At 40.2% G+C, this 23,946-nt stretch overlaps 1 protein-coding gene across 1 annotated transcript in view; it reads right to left on the reverse strand.

Moving 5' to 3' along the window:
- The window catches only part of CLVS2 (clavesin 2), a 57,726-nt gene that overhangs the window by 26,797 nt on the left and 6,983 nt on the right, over positions 1 to 23,946 (reverse strand). Inside the window, exon 2 of the mRNA XM_058802255.1 lies at positions 21,818 to 21,992. Coding sequence (XP_058658238.1) covers positions 21,818 to 21,992 — 175 coding nt within the window. The remainder of the gene's footprint in view (positions 1 to 21,817; positions 21,993 to 23,946) is intronic.

Here is a 23,946-nt window from a genome sequence, read left to right on the forward strand (position 1 = left end):
ATACAGACTCAAAATGCACCACATTTTCTAGTGATAAGACATCTTCAATTGCCGATGAACAGAACTGCATTGAAATCTAAAAGGAACGTGTCAAACAGTGCATGTGTGTATGTGTATAAAAATCATTATGCCTCAAACATAAAATTAATCTCTTAAAAAAAATATTAACACGGATAATTGGGCAATTTCCAGTAGTCTATTCACTTTAACATAGATTTAAGAGCTCAGGCTATCAGCATAGGAAAAAAAGGCATTTCCTATCTAGGAACGAGAATCAGTTCCTTGTGCCCTACTGGTAAATCAATTATGTATTAGAGCTGCTGCTGCTTGACTTTTAATCCACATTAGTTCACAGACCTTAAACAAATTTGATGCTACCATATTAAAAAGGGAAAGCACTAGAACAAGTTATACATAAACAAAAAGGAAAACAGATCAAGCAAGAGACCAATTAATCAGTCAGATGCTGGCAGTGAGGGGACAGGCTGCCTATTGCCAGCACACAGAGAAATAAGAAACACAGATAAATCACTGAAATTTCCTTAAATGTAATTAAATCCAACCTGGAAAAACCATAAGATGATTTTTAACACGTTTCTTTGTTAACCTTAGTTTTTGGCAACTCAGACAAAGAAATTTGCTGACGTCTATATATGTGTACAGTGTAGCACTAGAGATTTGTAATACCTGTTCTCATCCTGAATAAACTACATTTTGAGCCACATTCTGGACATCAGACACCAGCTGTATGCTTAGCCATTTGAAGATCCTGGCTGCATATTTACTGAAATAGATAATTTAAAGCAGTACTTCAGACAGCTCTGCTCAGTTTGGAGTCTGGCTGATAAACCTTCACATGTAGCCGAAGCATTAAAAGTCTTCCATTTTCTGAGCCCAAATTCCCACATCATCGTATGCACTACAATCTTTCAGCACTAAAATTAAAGTCAGCATGAATATTTAAATGTTGTGTGACAAGAATGCAGCAGTTAAATCTGCCAGAATACAAAATGCAAAGGCTACCTTAGAATTTGAGTTCATGGGAGGCAGGGAGGGAGGAAGTGGCGGAAGGGCGTGGCGGAAGGGGAGGAGGGAGGGGGGGAGGAGGGAGGGAGGGAAGGAAGGACGTGTCGGAAGGAAGGAAGTGTCGGAAGGAAGTGTCGGAAGGAAGGAAGTGTCGGAAGGAAGGAAGTGTCGGAAGGAAGTGTCGGAAGGAAGGAAGGAAGTGTCGGAAGGAAGGAAGGAAGGAAGTGTCGGAAGGAAGGAAGGAAGGAAGTGTCGGAAGGAAGGAAGGAAGGAAGTGTCGGAAGGAAGGAAGGAAGGAAGTGTCGGAAGGAAGGAAGTGTCGGAAGGAAGGAAGTGTCGGAAGGAAGGAAGTGTCGGAAGGAAGGAAGTGTCGGAAGGAAGGAAGTGTCGGAAGGAAGGAAGTGTCGGAAGGAAGGAAGTGTCGGAAGGAAGGAAGTGTCGGAAGGAAGGAAGTGTCGGAAGGAAGGAAGTGTCGGAAGGAAGGAAGTGTCGGAAGGAAGGAAGTGTCGGAAGGAAGGAAGTGTCGGAAGGAAGGAAGTGTCGGAAGGAAGGAAGTGTCGGAAGGAAGGAAGTGTCGGAAGGAAGGAAGTGTCGGAAGGAAGGAAGTGTCGGAAGGAAGGAAGTGTCGGAAGGAAGGAAGTGTCGGAAGGAAGGAAGTGTCGGAAGGAAGGAAGTGTCGGAAGGAAGGAAGTGTCGGAAGGAAGGAAGTGTCGGAAGGAAGGAAGTGTCGGAAGGAAGGAAGTGTCGGAAGGAAGGAAGGAAGGAAGGAAGGAAGGAAGGAAGGAAGGAAGGAAGGAAGGAAGGAAGGAAGGAAGGAAGGAAGGAAGGAAGGAAGGAAGGAAGGAAGGAAGGAAGGAAGGAAGGAAGGAAGGAAGGAAGGAAGGAAGGAAGGAAGGAGTAAAAAAAAAAAAGCAAGGGGGAAATTATCTCAGAATTCTTGCTAGCTATTGCTACTGCCCCCCAGGAGCTGTAGTCTGAGTGCTCTAAGCTTCCATTTCCTTACAAAGTCAATGTTATTTGGTTGAAATATTTTTTCCTACAGTGCACAACCGTGTCTCCTGGAGACAGGAACAGGTACAGCCTAGAGGTAAATGAGGATCTGAATGCTCCACTCAATGCTGGCAGCTTTCCCAAAATTAAACACTTCCATTTTGACCTGTTTGATACTTTTCAAATAAAAACATCTCTAGAAGGGAGATACTTTACAGTTGTTATGCAAAATTTTAGTTGTTATGGATTGGGATTCTTCTTAGAAAGGCTTTGGAGTCAAAGGCTATAATGTTTCTGTTTAAATTTTTAGAAGAACTATGGCCTATGTTTCTGTGGATAAGAATGCAGCATCTTGGAGCTATTCTAACAGATATCATTCTGTTTCTTGCTGGGATCTTACACAACACAAGCTTACACCAGAATAAGGAATTGAATTTCATGCAGATCTGACATGGAAAGTTATGTGATGCAATAAATCACAGACAAGCACAATCCTGTGTATCCCAAGACACCCTCAGTATTCAAACAGATTGCTCTGTTATTTTAAGCTGTCACACTGCTGCAAAATTTCATCACCCAGTCCTGTGACTGTGACAGACCTCACCTGCAAAGTGAGGCCATGCAGAACAACCTCCAGGGGTGATGCCCAATGGTTGTTGGCACTTCAGTAATTGGTTCTTCTCCTCTGGCTCAACTCTGCCCCAGAGTTCCAGCACAACTGAACAGTTGGTGTGCTCATTGAAGCTGCCAGCTCACAGCAGGAAAAAAGTACTGAAGGTTCTTGACCATTTCTGGGTATATAAAGTCTCATGGTGCCATTGTAGACAGAGAAGCAGTACCATCAATGCCTTCATCAAGTAACAACTCAAGAAATCTCATTCTACATATCTAAATCCACTCTGTACTTCCAGCTGACTCCAGCATTTTACAGCAGCATTTAACTGCCTCAAAGTGTCATCAAGAATGAGAAAACACCAGACACGACAACTTAGCCAATGTAAAATGTGATCATGTCATCACTATGAATAAGAGTTTATAGCAAGCGGGTCTGATGAGCCTGACTTACTCTGTGACATTCCAATCCTGCCACATCAGCCTGCAGGGGTGAGTGCAGGCTCATCAAAGATCTCCAAAGCAATGTTCTTCACATACAGCTCACTTGCTTCAACTCACTGTGGACTTGCAGTATGATTGTATCGGGTGTACTCCATCATTTCTACCTACAGAGCCAGGCATTTTCCCTAATGAAATGTACCATAAGAAACACCAAGATACACAAAGTAACATTCTACAAAATCCCAAGCAGCATCTATGCTCCACAATTAACAGTGCCCAGAAACATTCATGGAGGAGAAACTCATTTATCTATACTGTGAAACTGTTAGAGTAAGTCATAGCCACCGTCCCTCTACCAAACAATTTGGAAGGTAAACAGAAATCAAACACTGTTTCCAAAATGACCTTTGAATCTAGCTATATGCGTAGGTTAACAAAAATAATAATAGTCAGGACACAGCCTCTACAGCAGAAGGGAGAAGCCCTAGGCATGTCTGTTTTATTAGTACATAGTTATACTCAGCAAGGAACTCAGGAAAACACAAAGCAATTTTAAATTATTATGCCTCATAAAAAATAAACATATTCCCTTTCAAAAGTTAGCTATGGATTTTTAAAATTCTATTAATCACACAGATTAAACCTTTTAAATACCATTAATTAAACAGAGTGGCTACTCAAGCACTATGAGGTCTATTGTGTAAATACACAGTAAGGATGCCTGAGAGATGTTTTTGCTCACTACAGTGACCTCTACTGAATAGCGCTTTTTTACAAAAATTGGTATTACACCAATGCTTCTGTTCCTATCATCCCTGTTGAAATTTTTACTGTCCATATTCTGTACTGGTGTAATGGTGATTAGAAATGGCTGCAAGATATGAACGATTCTCCATGCAAAATATGCATCATTATTACTTTCTCAGATGTCAGGTCTTCAGCATCTGAGTTCCTTTTCAACATCACTAAGAAATGTATTGCCATTTACATTTAAGGTAAGTTATAATTATATAATAATAAGTTATAATAGTAATATATATTATAAGTTCTGTCCATATTCCAATTAATTCAGCAGGCAACTCAAAGGTTTTAACCAAGAACCTTGGGATCAGTAACAACATTTGGTAAAGGGGGAAAGTGAGGGAGAATAGCCCAGATCTAAATATCAGTCACAAGGGAAGGACTCAGAACTCACTCACAGATAAGCAGATCTAGTGAGAGCATGCAGGGGTTTGGAGAACCTCAGTCACAGCAACACATCTGCCTGTGAGGAGCTGGACTCTGCATCAGGTAAGAATCAAGTCCACTCTGGGTAAAGTGATAAATCCAATATAAAAAAAAAATCCACATGCAGAGCTGTAAATGTTGATGGTAATAACTATTTCTGATAGTCTTAAAGAATAACTCATCTGGGCTAGGTCATTCTCCTTTTCTAGAACATACCTGTCTGAAAACAGTTCTCCTCTGCTAAGTATCTACTGAATGCTTTTTCTATGTAAGAGGCTCCATATGCATGTAATAAAAACAACTTATTCCCTATCATCAGTTGGGTGAACAGCACAACACCAGTGGGAACAGGAGCTAGATTAACAGACAAGCTGAATTCATAGTAAACAAAAAATGTAAGCAAGACCTTGCATGGTTTTGCATTTCAAAGAGAAAAAAATATTTACAAGCATTTTATACTTTTGAAATAAAACTCTCCATCATTGTGTTGGTTTTCTTTGACACTAACAAAAATATAGCTGTAGATATGTTTGCAAAAAAATTATTATCTTTTGTACAACACTATTTTTAAACAAGCATTGACAGATCAATATAGTTCAGAATGTGAGCAAAGACATTACAATATTTGTTCCAATAGAGCACAAAGTTTATAAAAGAGATGCATTGTTGCATGATCAGCAGGCTGTATATAGTTTTATATAGTCCACACAAGCTATAATTATTCCCTGATCCCTACCTATCATACTGATATGTGCTTTTCAGTACTACACAAAGCAATAACAAGTAGAGATGCTATTTACTATCAAAGCATGTGCACAAGTATATGCATCATCTACAATTTCTGCAGATGAAAAGTATTGCCAGCGAGGATCATACTGCACTGCCCTGGACATGGCTTCCAGCCAGGTAGGGAAGATATTTTCTCTTCAAATGAGAGATCTGAAATTATGCCTGAAGCAAGAATCAAATCAGAAGTCAAAATTTTGAAATTCAAGCAAGTAACTCTCTGTCCAACCTGGCAGGCCTAGCTTTGTTCAAATCCACATCAAATTGACACCAACTCTGATGATCTCCATGGACAGGCGACCGCTGCCAACTCTCCAAAGCTGCAGGGCTTTGGGAGCACAGGAGGCTGCACCAGAGCTTGCAGGACCATTAAGATGGGCACAGAGAATAAAGAGAACACAAAGGCACAGAAAGACACCAGCATCATGGATGGGAAAGTTTGGACCTCCTGCACTGGAACATCATGTCTAGCTCAAGAGGAAATAGGGTTTGGATCAGTTTTGGTGAAAGTCACCTGCACACTCACTGCAGATAACAACTGAGCCTTTTCTGCAAGGATGAAGAGCTGCATTCATTACTTTAAATGTGTTAACTAGAAATTTAATTGCTAAAACTAATTAAAGATATTGAAAATCTGGGTTTGAATCAATATTATGTAACACTAAGGGAAATTAGATCTATTTTAGGACTCTAAAAATGAGCGCAAAACAAATGGCACACACAAACATGAGCCTCTATCCCCAGGTCTCACTTCACAGCCTGGACATCTCCCAGCCTCAACACACTCACCTGTTACCTGGGAAACAACATGAAAATTTTACTTTCTAGCACCAACTTATCTAACTCTATGCCTGATGACATTTTCTTGCAGTGACAGCTCCTATTTTCACCCCTCCTGCTCCTTCTCATTAACATATAAATGCATTACAGTACATTTCATTCTAAAAGAACTTGCTGTTCATCCCATTTCTATTTTACAGTTAATGCTCAAGAAACAGGATGCCCTCAGTTACTGCCATTTTCCATCCTCTCTGCCTTCTCCCCAGTCTCCCTCATCCATGCCAACTGTCCTCCCCAGGTTTCAGTGCCTTGGGTGCTGTGGGTTACCTTTCACCTCATCACCCGCAGACTTCAGTGCTTTTTCCTTGCTCACTTCACACTGAACATCATATCCCTAGAGAACTCCCTTTTCCTATGAGCATTTCAGTGTCATTCCTGTGTCAATACACATATAACCCTATGTCTTCCACTGCCAAGCCTCACCCATCATTACTACTTGTCTGAAAGCTCACTAACAGCACTAAGCTCAAATTCACTCAGTTTTTATTTTTTCTAGTGTTGCAGCAATCCTCATAATGAACTCAGCCAAACTCACAGCCCTGGGTTTCTCTGTAAAGTCCTGTTCTCCTCTGACACCACTGTATCTGCAAGATCAACAGGGATTACCAAGTCTTTCCACATACAATGTTGTGGGAAACCTGACCCTTTATCTTTAATATCCTACTGCCACATTTTGTGCTGCCTAAAAGTTATTCTGAGTGGAGGTTTTTTTAATCAATATGTGCTTGATGAGCCCAGGGCTGTGAATTTCAGTCCATTTTGAAAGGATCAAACCCAAGAGAAAGGACAAGAAACATCACCCACCTAAGAAAAGCAAAAAATGGAAACTGGGCTGACACTATTTGAGTGACCAAATTGTGATCTATGTGAATCCTGACTGAATTCCCTTCTAAGTTTTTATTGTGTGTTGAAAAGAACATCAAGGTTGTGAACAAGGAGGGGTGAGAGAAGCAAGCAACACCTGTCCCAATATGATGCACAAATACCAAAAACATTCCTTTTGAAACCATCTGCTTTGCAGCAGAGCATGCCTCCTGCAATACAATATGTGAGTCAAAGCAGATTATGCCGAGGCTTTGCTGCAGAACATGGAACAAAGCAAGTCATCCCAAACCAGCCCCCCCATCAGACTGCGATGGATGCAAGGTCAGGAATGCCAAATAAAAAGCTGAACAGCCTGCCAGGGCCTCCATCCGGCCTTACCTCAGGAAGAGGGACAGATGGTGCCAGTGACTCAGAAGAATGCCAAAAGGCTCTCATCTCACAGCAATGACCTATGTCCTGGCCCTGTGACAGTCTGTCATCCGAGCAAATGATATTTTTCAAGGACTTAAGTGTGAACTTGATGCTGGTAGCAAAACGTGACAGAGTGTTTTCACAGACAACCTCTCTTTTTGCAGCCCAGGCAAAGATAATTCTATTCTGCAGTTTCACCTGTGAGCTCCTCTGTGTGAGAAGGCAGGGCCTTGGGTAATAACGCCTGGCAACATAAATTACAGCTTAGTGTACTTCTTCTGACTAACTTTAAATTGTCAAAAACCTATCCAGGAATAAAAAGCCTCGGGGAAAACATAAAAGATTTGTGAGCAAGACTTCATAACCTTAAAGGAAATCAATCCCAACTTTAAAACGTGTAAAAATACTGCCAACAAACCTCCAGATTCTGCTCTTCTCTTTTCTGGCTTTTTTTTTTCAATTACTGTATTTGCAAAATAGAACAAAGCAATTGTAGGTCTTTTTCCTGCCTCTTTAATTTTTTTTCCATTTGCAAAGTGCAAAATAATGGCTTCCAATTTCTACTGTGGGGAAAAAAATGCTATTGCACTTATTTCCCCAAAAGCAGGCACTGAGTGCATAAACACAGGGAAACACCAGCTCAACATCTGGTCACGTACAGGAGGCAGGACTAATTTAGGACAAACAGAACAGGGACAGAGCTTTGTATTGGTAGACCAAGACCTGGGCACAAATGAGCTGCTGAGAAGACCTGTGCTAGTAACAGCTCCTATGATGGCATTCTTAGAGACACAGTGCTGTAATGACATAAGCACATTAAGCTTCATTGGGAAGAATAATTTTCTCCTATTAGACAAAACAGCACAGAATGCGGCAGCTACATCTTAGACCAAAGTGCTATTCTGGGGAGCTGTTCCACAACAAAAGCTTTATATTGCACCTTTATGTCCCTTACAACACAGACACTTCTACTCTTCCAGTCTCAGCTCAGTACACCAAACACTTGGGGGCTTGTCAGCAACAACTCAGTTTCCATTTGCCCTCCCAGCTCAAGAACTGTTTCTCAATACCCACCCTGCTTCACATGGGCCCTCAAGTACTCTGCCCTCTGTCCCATTCTTTTTTTCCCCATGTGTCAGTCTGAGTGTGAGTTCACACATCACCTCTGTGCTGGCAGCTCACACGGAGACATCCCCAGTGCCCTTCTGAGAAATAATTTAAATCTGCAGTGTGTTGTTCTTAGAAATGTCCAGCTAAAGCCCAATGTAGCAAGAAAAAGACATCCTAAACCTGCCAGCCTTACCACCATTCTCAAGCCTTGCACATGACAGAGCTGAGTCATTCATCACATTCAGGCCCTGTCATATTTGATTTCAGCTGCTCTCAAGCCCCACACATCCCACCTCTGTTTACATTCTACAAATTCTTCTTGCATGGTGTTGCTTAGACAACGTAACTGGCTGAGAAAGTGTGCTCACCAATGCAGCAAATTATCTTTTTTTCCAAAAACACAGAAGTGTGGCTTTCCTGTTTTTCACGGAAGACATCAGTGCTGCAGATGCACATTTCTTTCATCTCAATCCTCAGGTCTGGTTCCTAGGCTGTAATTTAATGAAAGATTAAAGACTAGCTTATGAAAGTTCACCACGGCAACTGCTGATGTCATTGGGAACTGGATTCACAGTCAGGGCTTAAAGAAAGATGAAGACCATATTGATAATTGACAATATTTCTGACATTATTCATCTACCTAATTAAGCCACAACTCCATGCCACCACATATGCTCAGAACTGAATGAACAGAAGATGTAGCACCATTCATATGCTTAGCTATTGGTGCTACATAAAACTAGCCCACAGAAATTAAGTGTTCATGGAAGGTGTAGATTATTTACTCCTTTCTTATGAAGAAGCAGAAAAACAGAATTATTCATACATGTACTTCATGATGCCATGCCTTTAATAATCCTAGTGAAAAAAGTATGTACATTCTAAATGCTGCATCCTACACGCTGTAAAATGAAGCAAGATTTTTTTTATTCATTTAATTGCAAGCACATTCAAGTACTGAAGGAAAGGAGACACACTGACAGCCTGGACAGCTTTGCTGGTAATCACTGCCATGTTTGCCATCCTTTAGGGAAGAGGTAAAACCTTTGTGTATGTACGAACACAAGAAGAAAAAGCACATTCAAAGTAACTGAAGTGTACATATGTTCCCCTTCTGACTCTTTCTGTAACAAGTTACTGCTAAAATGCCTCCATGGTAGTTTGTTGCTTATTTCATCCTTCTACAGCAGCTCAAACGCAATGTACTGATAGGCAGCCAGCCCACAGCATGGAGATACACCCAGTAAAGGAGAATATCTGCCACATACCCATAACCTTCAGGGATGGCGAATAACGGGCTGTTCAGTGTAAATTTTCTCTTTGCTCGGCTGATTTATGTCTGGCCAGAGATATTTCAGGGACGCCGCTTGCTCTGTTTCTCGGCTGTTTAGGCTTGTAAGGTTTTCTGCGGTGTTTTAGGTGTTCTGGAATTCTCAGGGAATTCCCAGGGATGGCCTTGGAGAGCCGACGCTTCAAAGGACGAGGAGAGACTTCTGATCTTGTCTCGGTCTTGGTGTTTATTAATTGTTTATCTAAAAGATTTTCTTTCAGCCCGACAGAGGTCTGCACAGCAAGTCAGCCATGGGCACACTCCGGAAGCCCCTGGGCGGTCACTTATCTTTATACCCTAAGTTACGTGTACAATATTTATCATTTTTCTCCAATACCTTCTACTCTTATTAACCTGTGCACTTCTAGTAACAACCAATCCCCAAGTGCCACCACCACCACAGAAGATGGAGGCCAAGAAGAAGAAGGACAGGACACGCCCCAATTCCTCCATCTTACTTCTTTAGACCCCCCCTGTACCAAAATCCTAAACCCTGTGTTTTACACTCTAACTAACTTATCCCTTCACCATTCACCCAGTGGAATCCTCCCAGTCCTCATACAGGTCTCATCTCCTGTGTAGGATCAAAATCCTGCCACCAGACACTTCTGGCAACATTCCAGGATTCCCGAGCCCCCCAAGGGTGGTCTCAGCCTCTCTGCACCTCCATCCTGAGGTGCTGAGATCCCACAGTTCAGGACTTTAGCAGATTCCATGAGGAAACAATGCAATTAGGGGAGCAAGCAAAGGCTGATTACACAGATTTAAGAAACACTAGCGATGAGTACAAACAGTTACGCTTCATGTATCTACTACTTACTAGGATTTTGTTGACAGGAATGAGGATGGAGGGAGACAGACCATCTTCTCCCGGCATTTAAGTGAAAGCCATGAGACCTGGAACTGTGCCTGAGTGCTGGACACACAGCCAAGAGGCTCTGCAGTTCTCCTACCCAGCGTGGCTGCCATCCTCCTTACAAAAACAGGGCAAGGTTGTCAAAGGAGAGCTCTTAAAAGAAGACATTTCCAGTCCCCATAAGAGACTAAAACAATCCACCAAGAAGATTTAATGGGACAAAGTATAAGAGGACAAAGAAAAAAATACACAGTAAGGCTCAACTCGCATGTAAGATGCTGCTTAGTTTGGCTTCATTCTTACAACTTAAAGCAAGAACACACATGGTCCAACATGTTCCCATGGATCTTCAAACTAATTCATCCTTAACTGGCTTTCACACAGCTGTCTTTAAAGGTTTGTGTGCTACTTTCATTTGATACTGCATTGATTTTCTCTGAAGTTTCCTCCTACCATGGCTACCCTGATCAATTAGTGTGCTATAAATAGAGCAGTCAGATTCCTTTCACTGGTCTCATTAAATTGCACTCCTGCTGAATTTCTGTGGAGAACAGAATTGGATCATACTGATAGCAATAGTATGAAGACGTCCTAGCGTTTTCCAGAGAAAATCAATTGCTCAATATTCCTAACAAAATGCTTTGAAAAGCATGACCCAATGGATCTCAGCTAATGCCCAAAACATATGTCAAACCTTGCTTGCAGATCTGCATCCCCAAACCCCTGAAAAATAAAGGATGAGGAAATAAGTGGTTAAGAGGCTCAGGCAGCTTCTCACTGGTACATAATCCCTCATCAATCACAACTATTTAACTGCATCCCCTCATAATGGAAACATGTTGCTGGGGGTATGCAGTTAACCAATGTAACCCATGTAAAATGAATTAAGAATTTGAGGAAGAACATAGCCTCAAGGCACGGTTGGTGCCTGTCAAAGTCACCACGTTATGGTGGTGTGCTCACTGACTAAAATCAGAAGGGAATGATAATATCTGGTGCTGTGGTAAAGCTCAGTTACTGCAGCAGATGTGTGACAGCTATGATTTCAAAAATGTTAATCTTTATTTTCCAATGGTACGTCTACACAGCTTTTAAAAAAATTGTTTTACAGATGACAATTTAGTCAATGAGACTGATAAAACCAAAAGAGAGGAAATATAATTATCTACTTTGAAACATTTCAAAATCTAAACTGAAGGGCAGTTTTTAGGTCTGTCTTCTGCCCAACACCTTGCTCTATCCCTTCATAATTATCCTGTCTTCTCCTGACATCCTTAGTGTCCTCTTTTTCCCTTTGTTAAGCACTATCCTTCAAAATCTTTTCCATCTTCCTTGCAGAAGGAACCTAGATTTTCACCATATACTCTTCTGCAGGTTGAAAACCCCTATCGCAAAGGCTGGGTTTATAACTGCACTTAAATTAGCGAATGTATCCAGTGTTTCTGCATGGACTCACTGTGCCTGGAGCATATTCCATGGGTTTCCTGCGTAAAGACCAGAAAGATCCACTGCAGATTTCAGAGGACTGGCTGTACCTTGCGAAGACTTTCTGAGGAGAATGCTGGAGGACTACCAGTACTTGATGATTCGCCCTGGGTTCTGTATACTTTGCACAGTGGCCCTCAGCCAGAAGATGCAGTATTCTAAATTTATATTATACTATTTAATCTATACTTTCAGTCAAGTAGCTTAGCACGAGATGAAGGCAGGTCCCAGCAAACTCAGAAGCTTTTGTAGGTAATAAGGCACAACCAGTGCAAGGTCAGGTAAGAATTAGTGAAAGCTGCAGTTGAAACACACCTTTAGGGAGGCTCTCCCCTGAATCACAGCAGAAACACCTTCTCCTTCCAGGAAGTGTTTTTAATGGTGGACATGGCCAAGGGTTGAAATCCAATTCTCAGAAAGAAAGCTCTGCCCCAAAAGATTTTAACAGCTATAAAGGATTCATGAGAACCAACTAAAAAGAGCAGGAAAATAACAAATACATTTGAAAACACAGTCTTTAATCACTGATTAAAGATTGCATTTTCCAATGGCACTGTGTGAAGTTTAAGTGAGTCCTATAAAATAAGGGACTATTTCATAGTCAAAACCTAAACTGTGAGGGACAACTTAAAACGTGATCCAAAAGAACAAGCAAGCACCTCGGCACAGCCAGAACTGTGCTGGGGGAGATGCTGACTCAGTGTCAGGCGCTGGAGTGAAATTCATTCTTTTTGATTGAATGTAAATTTATTTTCCTCAAAAAGGATGATATGTTCAGCCACCTCAGATTTCAGTCCATATCCATGTTTGCATATTCATTATGCGAAAACAAATCACTACTACCCAATCCTTTTCATTACAGAAAACACTGGGAAAGATTAAAAACAGTATTTTAATTTTCTACTTAATAAGAAGAGATTTTTTTAAGAATATATTCTGACTTTTGCAAAATATGCAGGAAAAGACTATAGAAATGCTTTTTGGGGAAGGGAGCTTTTTTTTTTTAAGCATATTATCCACACTGTAATATGATATTTTAGAAAGAATTAATACTTTTTTCTTCAGAAACACAATTTTCTTCATTTGTTATATATCCAAAGTTTCAGAGCTCCTGAGCTGCTTTAAATCACCACCAAAGTATCACTAATTTAAACATTTATGCCTATTAAAACATTCAAAAATTGAATTTTCTAAATTGTTTTATGATTAGGAAACATGAGATGAGAGAAACCTTTACTAGCCATATAATTTCTAATTTTTTACGGTACTTCCCCCAGAGAAGTTTCCCACAGTTGTTTTCAAACATCAGTGAATTACGACAGCAGCGTTCTTCCTGCACAGCAATCACTTATAAACAAAGTCAAAATTTTGCTTATAACCAAAGGCAAATTGGATTCATCAAAAATAATTGTCAAAGGAGGTGAACACTTGCTAAGGAACATTAACCAAAATCACCAAAAAAAATACATTGCATTGTTTTGTGGATGGAGCACTATGACTTTGCTGGCAGAGGTACCACATGCATGGGCAGTATGTGCAGAAGACACTAACATAAAGACAACTGTGAACAGCCAAATAAGATCACGGAGTATTTATTAGCATCATGGAAAATAAAGGTTAGATTGGTTTCAGAAAATAATTACAAAATTATCTAGTGTGTACTTCTGAGGTAAATGTGAAAGATGCATATATAAAATGGATTGATAACACAGGTAAATTGAACACTATTTAAAAAAACATATTTAGGCTCTCCACATAAAGAGGATCCCACTGATTTTTACATCTCAACATCTCCAGCGCCAAAGAAGTCAGGAGGAACATCTCCAGGTCCTGATTACAAATCACTGCTGCTGCAGATAGGTACTGCATCAGAACAATTCCCTTCTATGGGTTACTGAGAGTCACAAACCAATTCCTACTTTGGACCCAACAGCACACAGTGAAATAGCAAAGAGTTTTATAGGAGTTGACATTTTGAAATAGAAAAATTAGAACTAATGCCGAGAGAAAATCTGAAGAGCAAGAAGTCTTAGAGGGGTTTCCAAAGTGAGTGCCAGACTTGCCTTCAAGCTTTTAAATTAAACTGTGGGAAGCACTAGAAAACATAATGCACAGGATAATCTTGCCTTAGCAGGAAGGTGAACTATGATCTTAAAACATGTCTTCTGTCTCTAACATTACAACTTACAACAAATTACTTTTATTTCTGAGTGACCTTACAAGGAAGACTACTATTTATTCCCTTTATTGCCTTAAGATACTGAAGAAAAGAGAAATATTTAGACCTTGACTGAGAAAAATCACTTTCAAAAATAAATAGATATCCTGAAGCTGAGGAATGGTTATAACCACATAGTTGTTGAAGTGTGGTTTACCAGAGACAACAGAAAGTCATTCACAGTGACAAGAATTAATTGCCTATACTGAGTTTGTGCTACAAGCCCTTCATGTTTGTGTCACCTTAGTATTGTATTCATTTTTCAGCCTAATCAGAGCAATTAAGTCACTCTCTTTAGTTAATGCATATAGATTCAGTTTCCTAATAAAAAGAAAAACAGAAATGTGGACAGTATTTAGCAAAAGCTCAAGAAAGAAGCAACCTTCAGGTACGATTCTCTTCTAAGATGCAATAATTTTATTTGGATATTTTTCTCTATTGACAAAACTGATGGGAAAATGTAAACTATGAGCATTTTCATTGGTTTCTAGACTAACCATATATACTTTGCTGAGCAGAAGAGAACATCAGATTAAAACAAAAATTCTTTTTTTCTAGATCATGCCATGTAATTCCAGTAACATCCTCAGAAGCTGCCAATGTCTCCTGCCTGGCCCCATGAGGGGCGAGTCACATGTACCAAGCAGGCCAGTTCCTCTGGCTTGAGGAACTAAAAGGAGAGTTTCCTTAACAGCCTGGTGTCTAAAGGACTCACTTGGCATGTGAACAGATCAGGAATCGCTCTCCAGTGCTACTTTCATTACTGTTATGAAGAGCAATGGGAACATTTGAGTTTGAAGGTGATTGGAAGCCAGATGTGGAGAGCATTTGGCCAGTGAGATTACAAAAGGCTGAAATCTCCTAAGGAGTCTAAGATGAAATTAATGTGCCATGCAGTCATCTGTGGTGACTGAGGTTTTGGAGGATGCCATCAGAATAGAGACAAAAATACTCACATGAGTAAAGACTCCTACAAAGTAAGACAATATCAGCAGGAGTGGGTTGAGGAACTGGGGAAACAGTAGGACTGTGGCAAAGCCTGCTCAGAGGAGAAAGGGCAGGAGGAACAGCAGAAGAGTCTGTGCCAGCTAGATCAAAGTGTCTGAACAAAAGCCAAGCTCCCCACAACTAATCACGCCTTGCTTACAGCAAATATCTGCAAACCACTGGCAAAGTGCCCTCTGTCTGTCTTTGCTCAGGTTCACATGGAGGATGACAACCTACTGCAGGCAGATACTCCACTAGCTCCAGCAGCAGTGTTCGGAGGGTGGATATTTAACTCCATTAAGCTTCCTTGCAGCTTTCAGTAAGATGCCACAGAGCAGAGTTTCTTGGGAGGAAAGGAGATTTTAGTGTGCTGCTGCTTCTCATTTCTTTCAGGGGTGGCAGCCCACGTGGCAGTATGTGCATTCAAAGAGAATCTAATGAGAAGCTCTTAATTTAGCCATGCTAGAATTCAGACTCCTGGCTTGGGCGCTCAAGATCAAGACTAAAGTCTTGAATCCTCCTGATCAAAAATAAATGTCAGCTGGACTCCAAATACATAAACTGTGACTGATAATCACACTATAGCCTGTCACAATAGGCACCCCAAATTAGGAAACACTTAACAGTAACTTTTCAGTGGAATTATTTGGGATAGAAAAATAAGAAAAAATGATTATGGTATCCCCTCATCTTAAGAGTGTATTTGTGAGAATACATAAATCAACAGTCCAAAGGCATTAAACCCTATTTTTCATGAGCATCATAAAAGAATCTAGCAAGGGAGTTAATTATTCTGTCTTCAGATAACAGGTTAAAAACTGGGACCACACCATCTGTGGTGTCTGTGTCTACACAGACATGCCTGTTTGCAGCTGAACTCAAGCTATCGTCATAAAGTCCTTTCTCACCCAGCTCGTCAAGCTCATCCAGATAGCAGGCGAGGAGCTAGAAATAACAATCACTTCCAGTCTACCCAGTTTCCACAGGAAATTGCTGCTAAGCATTTTTATGGTCTTTTTACAAGTAAGGAAGACCAAGTGTATGCTAACTCTTGAAATTAACAAGCTCTTAGGAAAAATATCCCATTTAACTGCTGTTGCTGCAGAACATGAGTTGAACTGGTATGAAATTATGCTGTTTGCAAGCACATCCTTCTGTTCTCTGGGAGGTTCTGGGCTCAGGGGACCCTAGCATTTACAAATAATTTAATTCTTTGCTTAAAAAAAAACCAAACCTGAATTAAATTATTTACTAGACTTCCTAAAAATGGAAGATACTCCCATTAAAATTTTGAGTCTGCTACTTTTTAATATTCTGTCAAGCAGTATGTGATGTGTCAGGACCCTGTTCTCAAAAAATAGTAGACAATTCAAGCACTGAATGAGAGGAGTGAACGGTTTTAAGTCTGGATGTAAAAACATTTAAAGCTCTATTTTGTGCTTTGCAGCTCACTGCTAGCACAAAGTGTTCCTTCAGCTCATTATTAACAATCTCATGCACTGCATGGAGCATGTGACCATGTAATTATATGAAGTCATGATACTGCTTCCAGAGGCATCCCTAGTTCTGGAAGTTCCTGTCCTAGGAATCCTTGGCACTGCAGCATGCTGGTTGCATAGGCATAGCCCAGAACCAGGTGGCAAAGTTTAAGCACTCTGTGCTTGTTGAACCAACCCCAATGTTCAGCCAGATTCCTTGCAGGACCCTGTGATAGAGCTCACACTTCAAGAAAATGGGAGTAGCAAGTCCTGTCACTGTCATCCCCAAACTGTACAGGGTCTGTGTCTGGTACTTCCACCTTGCAGTGCTGCAGCAAATCTGGCTGGGGATATTGTTCCTACAGCTCACAAGAACAGCTGTGTGAAAGACGTTTTTGAAAACAATTCTAGCTGCAAGGATGCTGCCTTCATTAACTTTCTGGTTTGCTTTCATTTTTACAGGACTGAGTTTGTTTCAGCTTATGAAGCCTTCCTCTGTTACAAAAAGAAAAACGACACAGTCAAAAGACCTGCCTTGTGCCCCATAACACCATCACTGTTTCTGCCAAACACCCTTGTCCCAGAAGTAAGAGTCTTCTGTCTTCTGCAACAATGCTGACTGTCCACATATGCTCAGCTCCCCATTTAAATGTGTATCATCTCTTTTCCACCAGCTTTTTAACTAGAGGAGAAGCATTCGCATTCAGCCAACTACACACTTTTACAAAGCATTGAGATGTACAGCCTGCCTGAGTGAAAACATGCATGAAAAAAATCTGTCATGATGCAACTACTATTATGCACTAAATAGAAATCAATATTTAAGGAGGAATTAGTGGCCCAGGTTTTAGAATACTAAATACCAGTTAATCAGTTAATGTGATTCATGCATACATATAGTGTTCCATTTTGCAAAACTCAATTATAATTACCCCCAAAGCTGTCCGAGTTAATAACTCCAACTTTCAATATGATTTTCAAATTGAATTTTCAGTCTTTGAAACTGTTTTCACCTGCCTTATGAAAACATTACTGTCTTGATAATTAAAATTAAAAATTTTTAAAAATCCATATAAGGATTTACGTAAAAAAGGACTATCACCAAAAAAAATAATCATACCCAGAACTCTCTCTCTCTTCTTCCAAGCGGTTCTCAGCTAGATGTTTTGGTAGTAGTGGTCAGGGCAGTGCCAGAAACAGAAAAACAAAAGGCAGGTTTTCAGAATGGGCAAGGGAGTGGAATATACAAAACTTGACTTCATCATGCCATACCAAAAGTCCACCTAGCCTTATATCCTGTCCTTAACAGAGGCCAAAACAGAGAGCTAGAGCAGCTACAACTTGGACAACATATGTGATTATTTCCAGTCAGCATCCACCTCATTTACAACTTTGTACAGCCCAAGGAATTCTGAACTTTGATTTGGCTTTTATATATTACCAATCCTCAGTTCATCTCTCTTTTCATTTTCCCTAAATACAGCTATTTAAGCTTCCAGAATTCCTCATGGCACAGAGTTCCACAAGTTACCCAGATGTTGCACAAAGGTGTTTTACAAAGAGCCAGGCCTCCTCCTAGTATCACCTGATGGTGCCCATTTCTTAAAACGTAAATAACAAATAGCAACTGCAGCTTGTCCACTCTCTCCAGCCACCCATGATCTTTTTTGCATCCTGGTCTGACCTCTGTATCCCTATCCATAAGGGACCCTGCTTTAAGGAGGAGGTTAGATTTGCCAAGCCTCTGAGGTCTCTTCCAAGCTGAATGATTTTATGGTTTCACAGATTTCTGTACTTTCCCTCTACAATTTTTCTTCTTCCATCCAGATGAATTCCAGCCAATTTAATTGTTCCTTACCCAGAAACCATCTGATACATTCTGGGCTTTTTGCTCAGAGTTCATCACCATCTACAGAACTTTAGGACTGGTTTTCTTCAGAGCTCTCAAAAGTTCTCTCTTCTATGGGAAAAATAGCCGAAGCACACAGATTGCAGCCCATTACTAGTGAAGGAGGCAAAATTTTGTAAAGTTTTTGAAAGAAATCTTAAGAGGCACTCAGATATTGATGCACACAATGCTGTAACATTCCCTACTTGTTGCCATCATACTGCACATCTTCCACACCTTCTCATTGATTTCTCATGGTCGGCTCCTCACAGCAGCAGCAGCAGCAGCAGCAGCAGCAGCAGCAGCAGCAGCAGCAGCAGCAGCAGCAGCAGCACCACCACCACCACCACCACCACCACCACCACCACCACCTTCTTCTTCTTCTTCTTCTTCACAGCCCAGCCAACAAACTCCAACTCTCTCTCCACCCAGCTAACCCACTCTTTTGTAGCGCTCATCCTCATTGGACACAGCTGTGGCCTGTTAAGGGCAGGCCTGCTCCTAATCTTTGGTGATTGGCACAGCTGCAACTCCTCAGGGGTGAGACTACCTTCTGCACTACCTTTATTTTCTTACATTCTACCCCCCCACACCTGCTTTCAGGAGCACAGCTGCTGAGTAACATGAGCATCTTCACAAGCCCTAAATCAGTGATTGGCTACAGAAATCAATGTATGGGGAAAAGTGGGCACCTAAAGACTGGAACACACAAACATCCACATACTGAATGCAGTAGGAAGAGTCAACACAAAGTCCTAAAGTCGAGGCATGTTCCAGCTCTCAAAAAATAATTTCCTTCTGTCTTTAAACTAGGGAAAGTGTAGGAGCTCTAAGTGCAAATTCTTTTTCTCAATGATGAGGAGCAACAGGAATGCTGTGGGCACAAGCATCTGCAAGGAAAGTGTTGTTTCTTTTTTCCAAAAGCACACAGCCAGTGTATGAGCTGGGAGTGGAGCATCAAGAGTCCCAGCTGAGTGCCCCCACCTCCACATAAAGTTTCCTTGTCTAGCAAAACCATTTGTCCTACAAGTCAGCCCTGACCTACACTGCACCAATTGTTTGGCAAGCACTGTTGTGATGGGTATGCTAGAATTTCACGTCAGATTACAGACAATCACTGTCCTGTAAGTGTCATGATCAAAAGCCTCTTTTCCTGGAAACAGCTACCAAGGAAGTTTTTCTAATTTATACAAGTAAGTTTGGGGTATGATTATTCTTTCCACACTCCTGTTTAACACATATGCAGACAAAGTTTGTACCAGAACTCATCTTCTTCTATACAGCAGAAAAGTGTATATTTACTTCTCTTATTTCAAAAGCAATTTCTTAAACATTAGGCCATTGTGAAAAGCCAAAAAATGCCATAGCTTGTAAAGCCTTTGGTACATATCATATTGAATATTCTGCTCACTATGGAAGCTAAGCAAATATAAGGCAAATTCGGTAGATTTCATTCAGGAGGCAAAGGGATTTGGTTAACATCAAATTCAGTGGTCACTAATCCCACTCTCACTGTCCTCTTGTGCCTAAGCAACCCAAATATTTAAATTCTTCAAATAGTAAAGTTCAGCATCTTGAGCCCTGTTAAATCTTATAAGCCAAAGCAAATTTCATTTCTCTGATTAAATAGAAAGTATTTACAAAAATCATAAATAAATAATGTGTCTGAGTTTTTCTTGTTCTCTTTCATTCTACCTGATTAAGCACTTTTTACTTTGACATCATCAAATGAATGATGTTTTCGCTATGCATTTTTCTCCAAAATAAAAGGCAGTCATTAAAATGCCTTTTCCTTCTTTCTTCTGATGTATTTCACACCCACTTTTGCATCTCTGCAGTAAAGAGTATTGAAGGCAGTACTCTTTACACAAAATGGTGCCATATGTGCTGGCCACCATCAGCCTTGGGATATTAGAAAATACAAAGCTGGGGGCATGGGTAAGTTAAGTAAGCCAAAGGACTTCTCCTCAATTCAGTCATGAACCAATTGATGGCAGGAGAATGCTGAGTCTCAGGCCCCACCTGAAGTTTGGTAGGTCACCCCTCATATTTTCAGATGCAAAATGACCATCTCTGAATAATGCCCAAGAAGAAACACCACCATTTGAAAACAAAGACTACTAATGCATTTGCTCATGTTCTAAACCAGAAAACAATGGCTAACTTTGAAAAAAAGCACAAAAAAGAAAGCAACTTTGAGAGCAAAAAAAGGAAATGCAGCATTTCTAGAGCACAGGTCTCTCTGCTGCCTTCTAAGGTAGTTGTGAAGATGATGAAATCACACTGTTGCATAAGGAAACACAACAAAGTGAGACCTGAGATCTTTGTCTCATGTCACTACCCTTCTGTGTGCAACAGCAGGCTGAATACTAGTTGAGCCATTTCATCAGTTCGATCAAAACTCCGTATTACTGCTATACAAGTTTCTTCAGAAATCTCACTATCACAGTGAAAAAAAGTTCAAAGGTAAGGCTGTTATTTTTCTTTATGAGTAACAAAAATGTATAAATTATAGAAACATTACAGAAGAGGAATATATGTCCTTCTAAAAGCAAGGCACACTGCCACAGGAGTGAATTAGATATTTTTAAAATGGCAACTCAGGCTTGTGTAGAAAACAAGTACCTTAGTTTCTCATTTTAACAACAATAAAATACCATGGGAAACAGATGCGAGTTACACAGTATCCTTTTCACCAATGTGCCTGTGCCATGTAAAGTGCATTTACAATGAGCTGAAAAGAATTTAAATCACTGCATACTCAATCCCAGAGGCTGCTGCTCAGATTAATCCTGACCCAGAAAAAGAGCCAAGCACATGCTGAACTTTGAGTAAATAAATAGTCACAGCTAATCACAGGCCATGCACTTTCATGACAAATGATGTAGAGCTTGTCCCCAAAAGAATGAACAAAAAAAAGCAACCTGGCATGGCAGCAGCAACCCCAATGTCATTAGCCCTGTGCATAACTACAACATAAACTGATTGCTTCTAACTTCCTGTGGCAGAAGCTACCATCTGAATTTACAGAGAGACACGCACTTTGGAACAAAGACAAAAAAATTACCTCATATTTATAGCAAGGAAGGAGCCTACACATCAGGAGTTACTGCAGTTAGCTGACTGAGTTCACACTTTTGTCACAAGCAGCTTGCCTGTACACCCACACGTTAAGGTGTTAATAGCCTTGCTATTCATAAGTTGTTGGAATTTTGTTTTGCTTGGGTCTTTTTTATCAACCTAGATTTGTAATGAACTGCAAAACGAAGAAGAATTGGGAAAAGAAAGAAAATAATAATGGTACCTGAAGGCCTTCTATGGCTAATCTAAGCATGCTTGGTGTGAGCTTGGAGGCCTGCTTGAAGGTGAAGTTGCTCCAGTCTATAATCAAAACAAATCCATTCACTTGCAGCTCAGGGTCTTCTATCATGGCTTCTAAAGAAAGAAGTATGGCACGCAGAATATCCACCAGCGTGTACCTGAGAATGGGAAGAGGAGATTTGGTTAGGAAAGGAGCAACAACCACACAGGTGGAGAAGTTCTGAGCAGTCTCTACCCTTTGTTAAAAGTTTACATCAAAGATTGCAAATGTGCCCTCAGATGCGCCTAAAGCTGGGAAATCTTCAAAAGCTCCATTACTGGAGCTCATCTTCTGGAGCAGAATTATGTACCTATAGATCATCAGCCAGCCAGAACAAACTACAAGAATGTAACACATCAAAAACACATTTGAACTTCTCCGTAGTATCCTAAGCTGCCTTAGTATCTTTATGTGGAATTGCATTAATGAAAATAATTGCATTATCTGTGTAAGAACTTCTACACAAATTGTATTTTTCTAAAATCATAATGGTACAAAAACCTGAGACTAATACTAGAAGTGTAGATCCAAAGTCTCTTCCTATATTTTCCTAAGGAAATGAAATAATAGGTCCTAAAAAATTATCAGCTGATATTGGGAATTTCCACATGCTCTCCTTATCCCACTCTCTGTGTAATTTTTTCTCTTAAATCCACAAGTGCAGAAGGCTGATTACTCAAGGATCTTAAAAGCAGATGGTAACACACACTACGGCTTTGAGGTGTTTGTCTACTAAAGGTGCCCCTGTTCATGGCAGGAGAGTTAGAACTGGACGATCTTCCAACCTAAAACATTCTAGGATTGTGGGATTTTATAAACAGTAATCAAAACAGACATAAATTTGCCAGTCCACACCACAATATCAAATGAGGCACTAGAAAGTTAAACCTGAAAAATATCAGAAATACAAATATTCCAGAAATGAAAGAGTTAAATATTCAGTGTACAGATATTTTTAAGCAAAGCTCTTTAAATGCCTTCCATGATGACATCAAACAGAAGTTCTCAAAATTGTGAGTCCCCTAGAGAATTCTTCACCATTCTGTGTATGTAGCAAAGAGCATGTGTGCCTACTTAGAAATTAAATTAAATTATACTGAATTTGACTTGCTTTAATACAATGAGTATACTGCTCTGTTGTGGACATTTTGAAAATATCTGCAAAAGGAAATAACACCAGTGAAATTTATCTGTCGTAGCTGACTCCTCCCATCTTTCCATCTTTGTTTATTTAGCCATCTAAAACTCAGTGAACTTCCAATAATGCATTCATAGGAAAGGGATCAATAAAGGACTCTCCTAATGTCTGAACAGGAGAAAGTGTGTTTTCTCCAGAAAACAAAAAGGGAAGCGTTAAAAGTAATTTTATAAAAACAAAATTCTTCCTTTCATTTTAGAGATACTTTGTTTTTTTATTTTTGTTCAATTGACAGGGATAAAATTTTTCATATTCACTCCTTTAAACTTTTCTGAGATTTAACTCTTTTCTAATGCTTTACTTTTATGAGATCTAAGGTTTACAGGAAGTTTGGAATGCCTTGGTCTGAGGACGGTTTTGACCACAGCTCATACAAGGAATAGATTTAAAAATGTTCAAATTCTAAAATTTGCCTCAACCCCACCTGACATTTAGGTTATCCTGTTCAAAAGATCTCATTCTCCAGAAGGGCTCCACAGTGCAGAACCCTACATTCTGTCCTGGAATGAGGGTCCCAAGTTCCAGATGTGCATCTCTACTGTCCTCCCTAAGGAGTTTAAGGAGATTTCACATGCCTTGGATTAACAGCTTCCTAGTGGCACAAGATTGCTAGAAATCTGGAGCATCAGACATAAAGATTCTTTGTTTATGAGGCCAGTCAGCTCTCTAAGACTGACCTAAAAATGCTTTTTTTATGTATACCTAAGAGTCCAATACAAGATGTATACACGTAAACAGAAATATGTGTTTAATTCATTTAAGTAAATGGGAAAACTGTCAGGCACCAATGGGAACAGGATTTCACCTGCCACAGAGACTAAATAAGAGTCACAGGGCTGGGTCTCCACCAATCTGTGCCATATTCACCACCACC

The sequence above is a fragment of the Ammospiza caudacuta genome, chromosome 3 (genome assembly GCF_027887145.1).
Source record: "Ammospiza caudacuta isolate bAmmCau1 chromosome 3, bAmmCau1.pri, whole genome shotgun sequence".
In the NCBI taxonomy this organism is placed as follows: Eukaryota; Metazoa; Chordata; class Aves; order Passeriformes; family Passerellidae; genus Ammospiza; species Ammospiza caudacuta.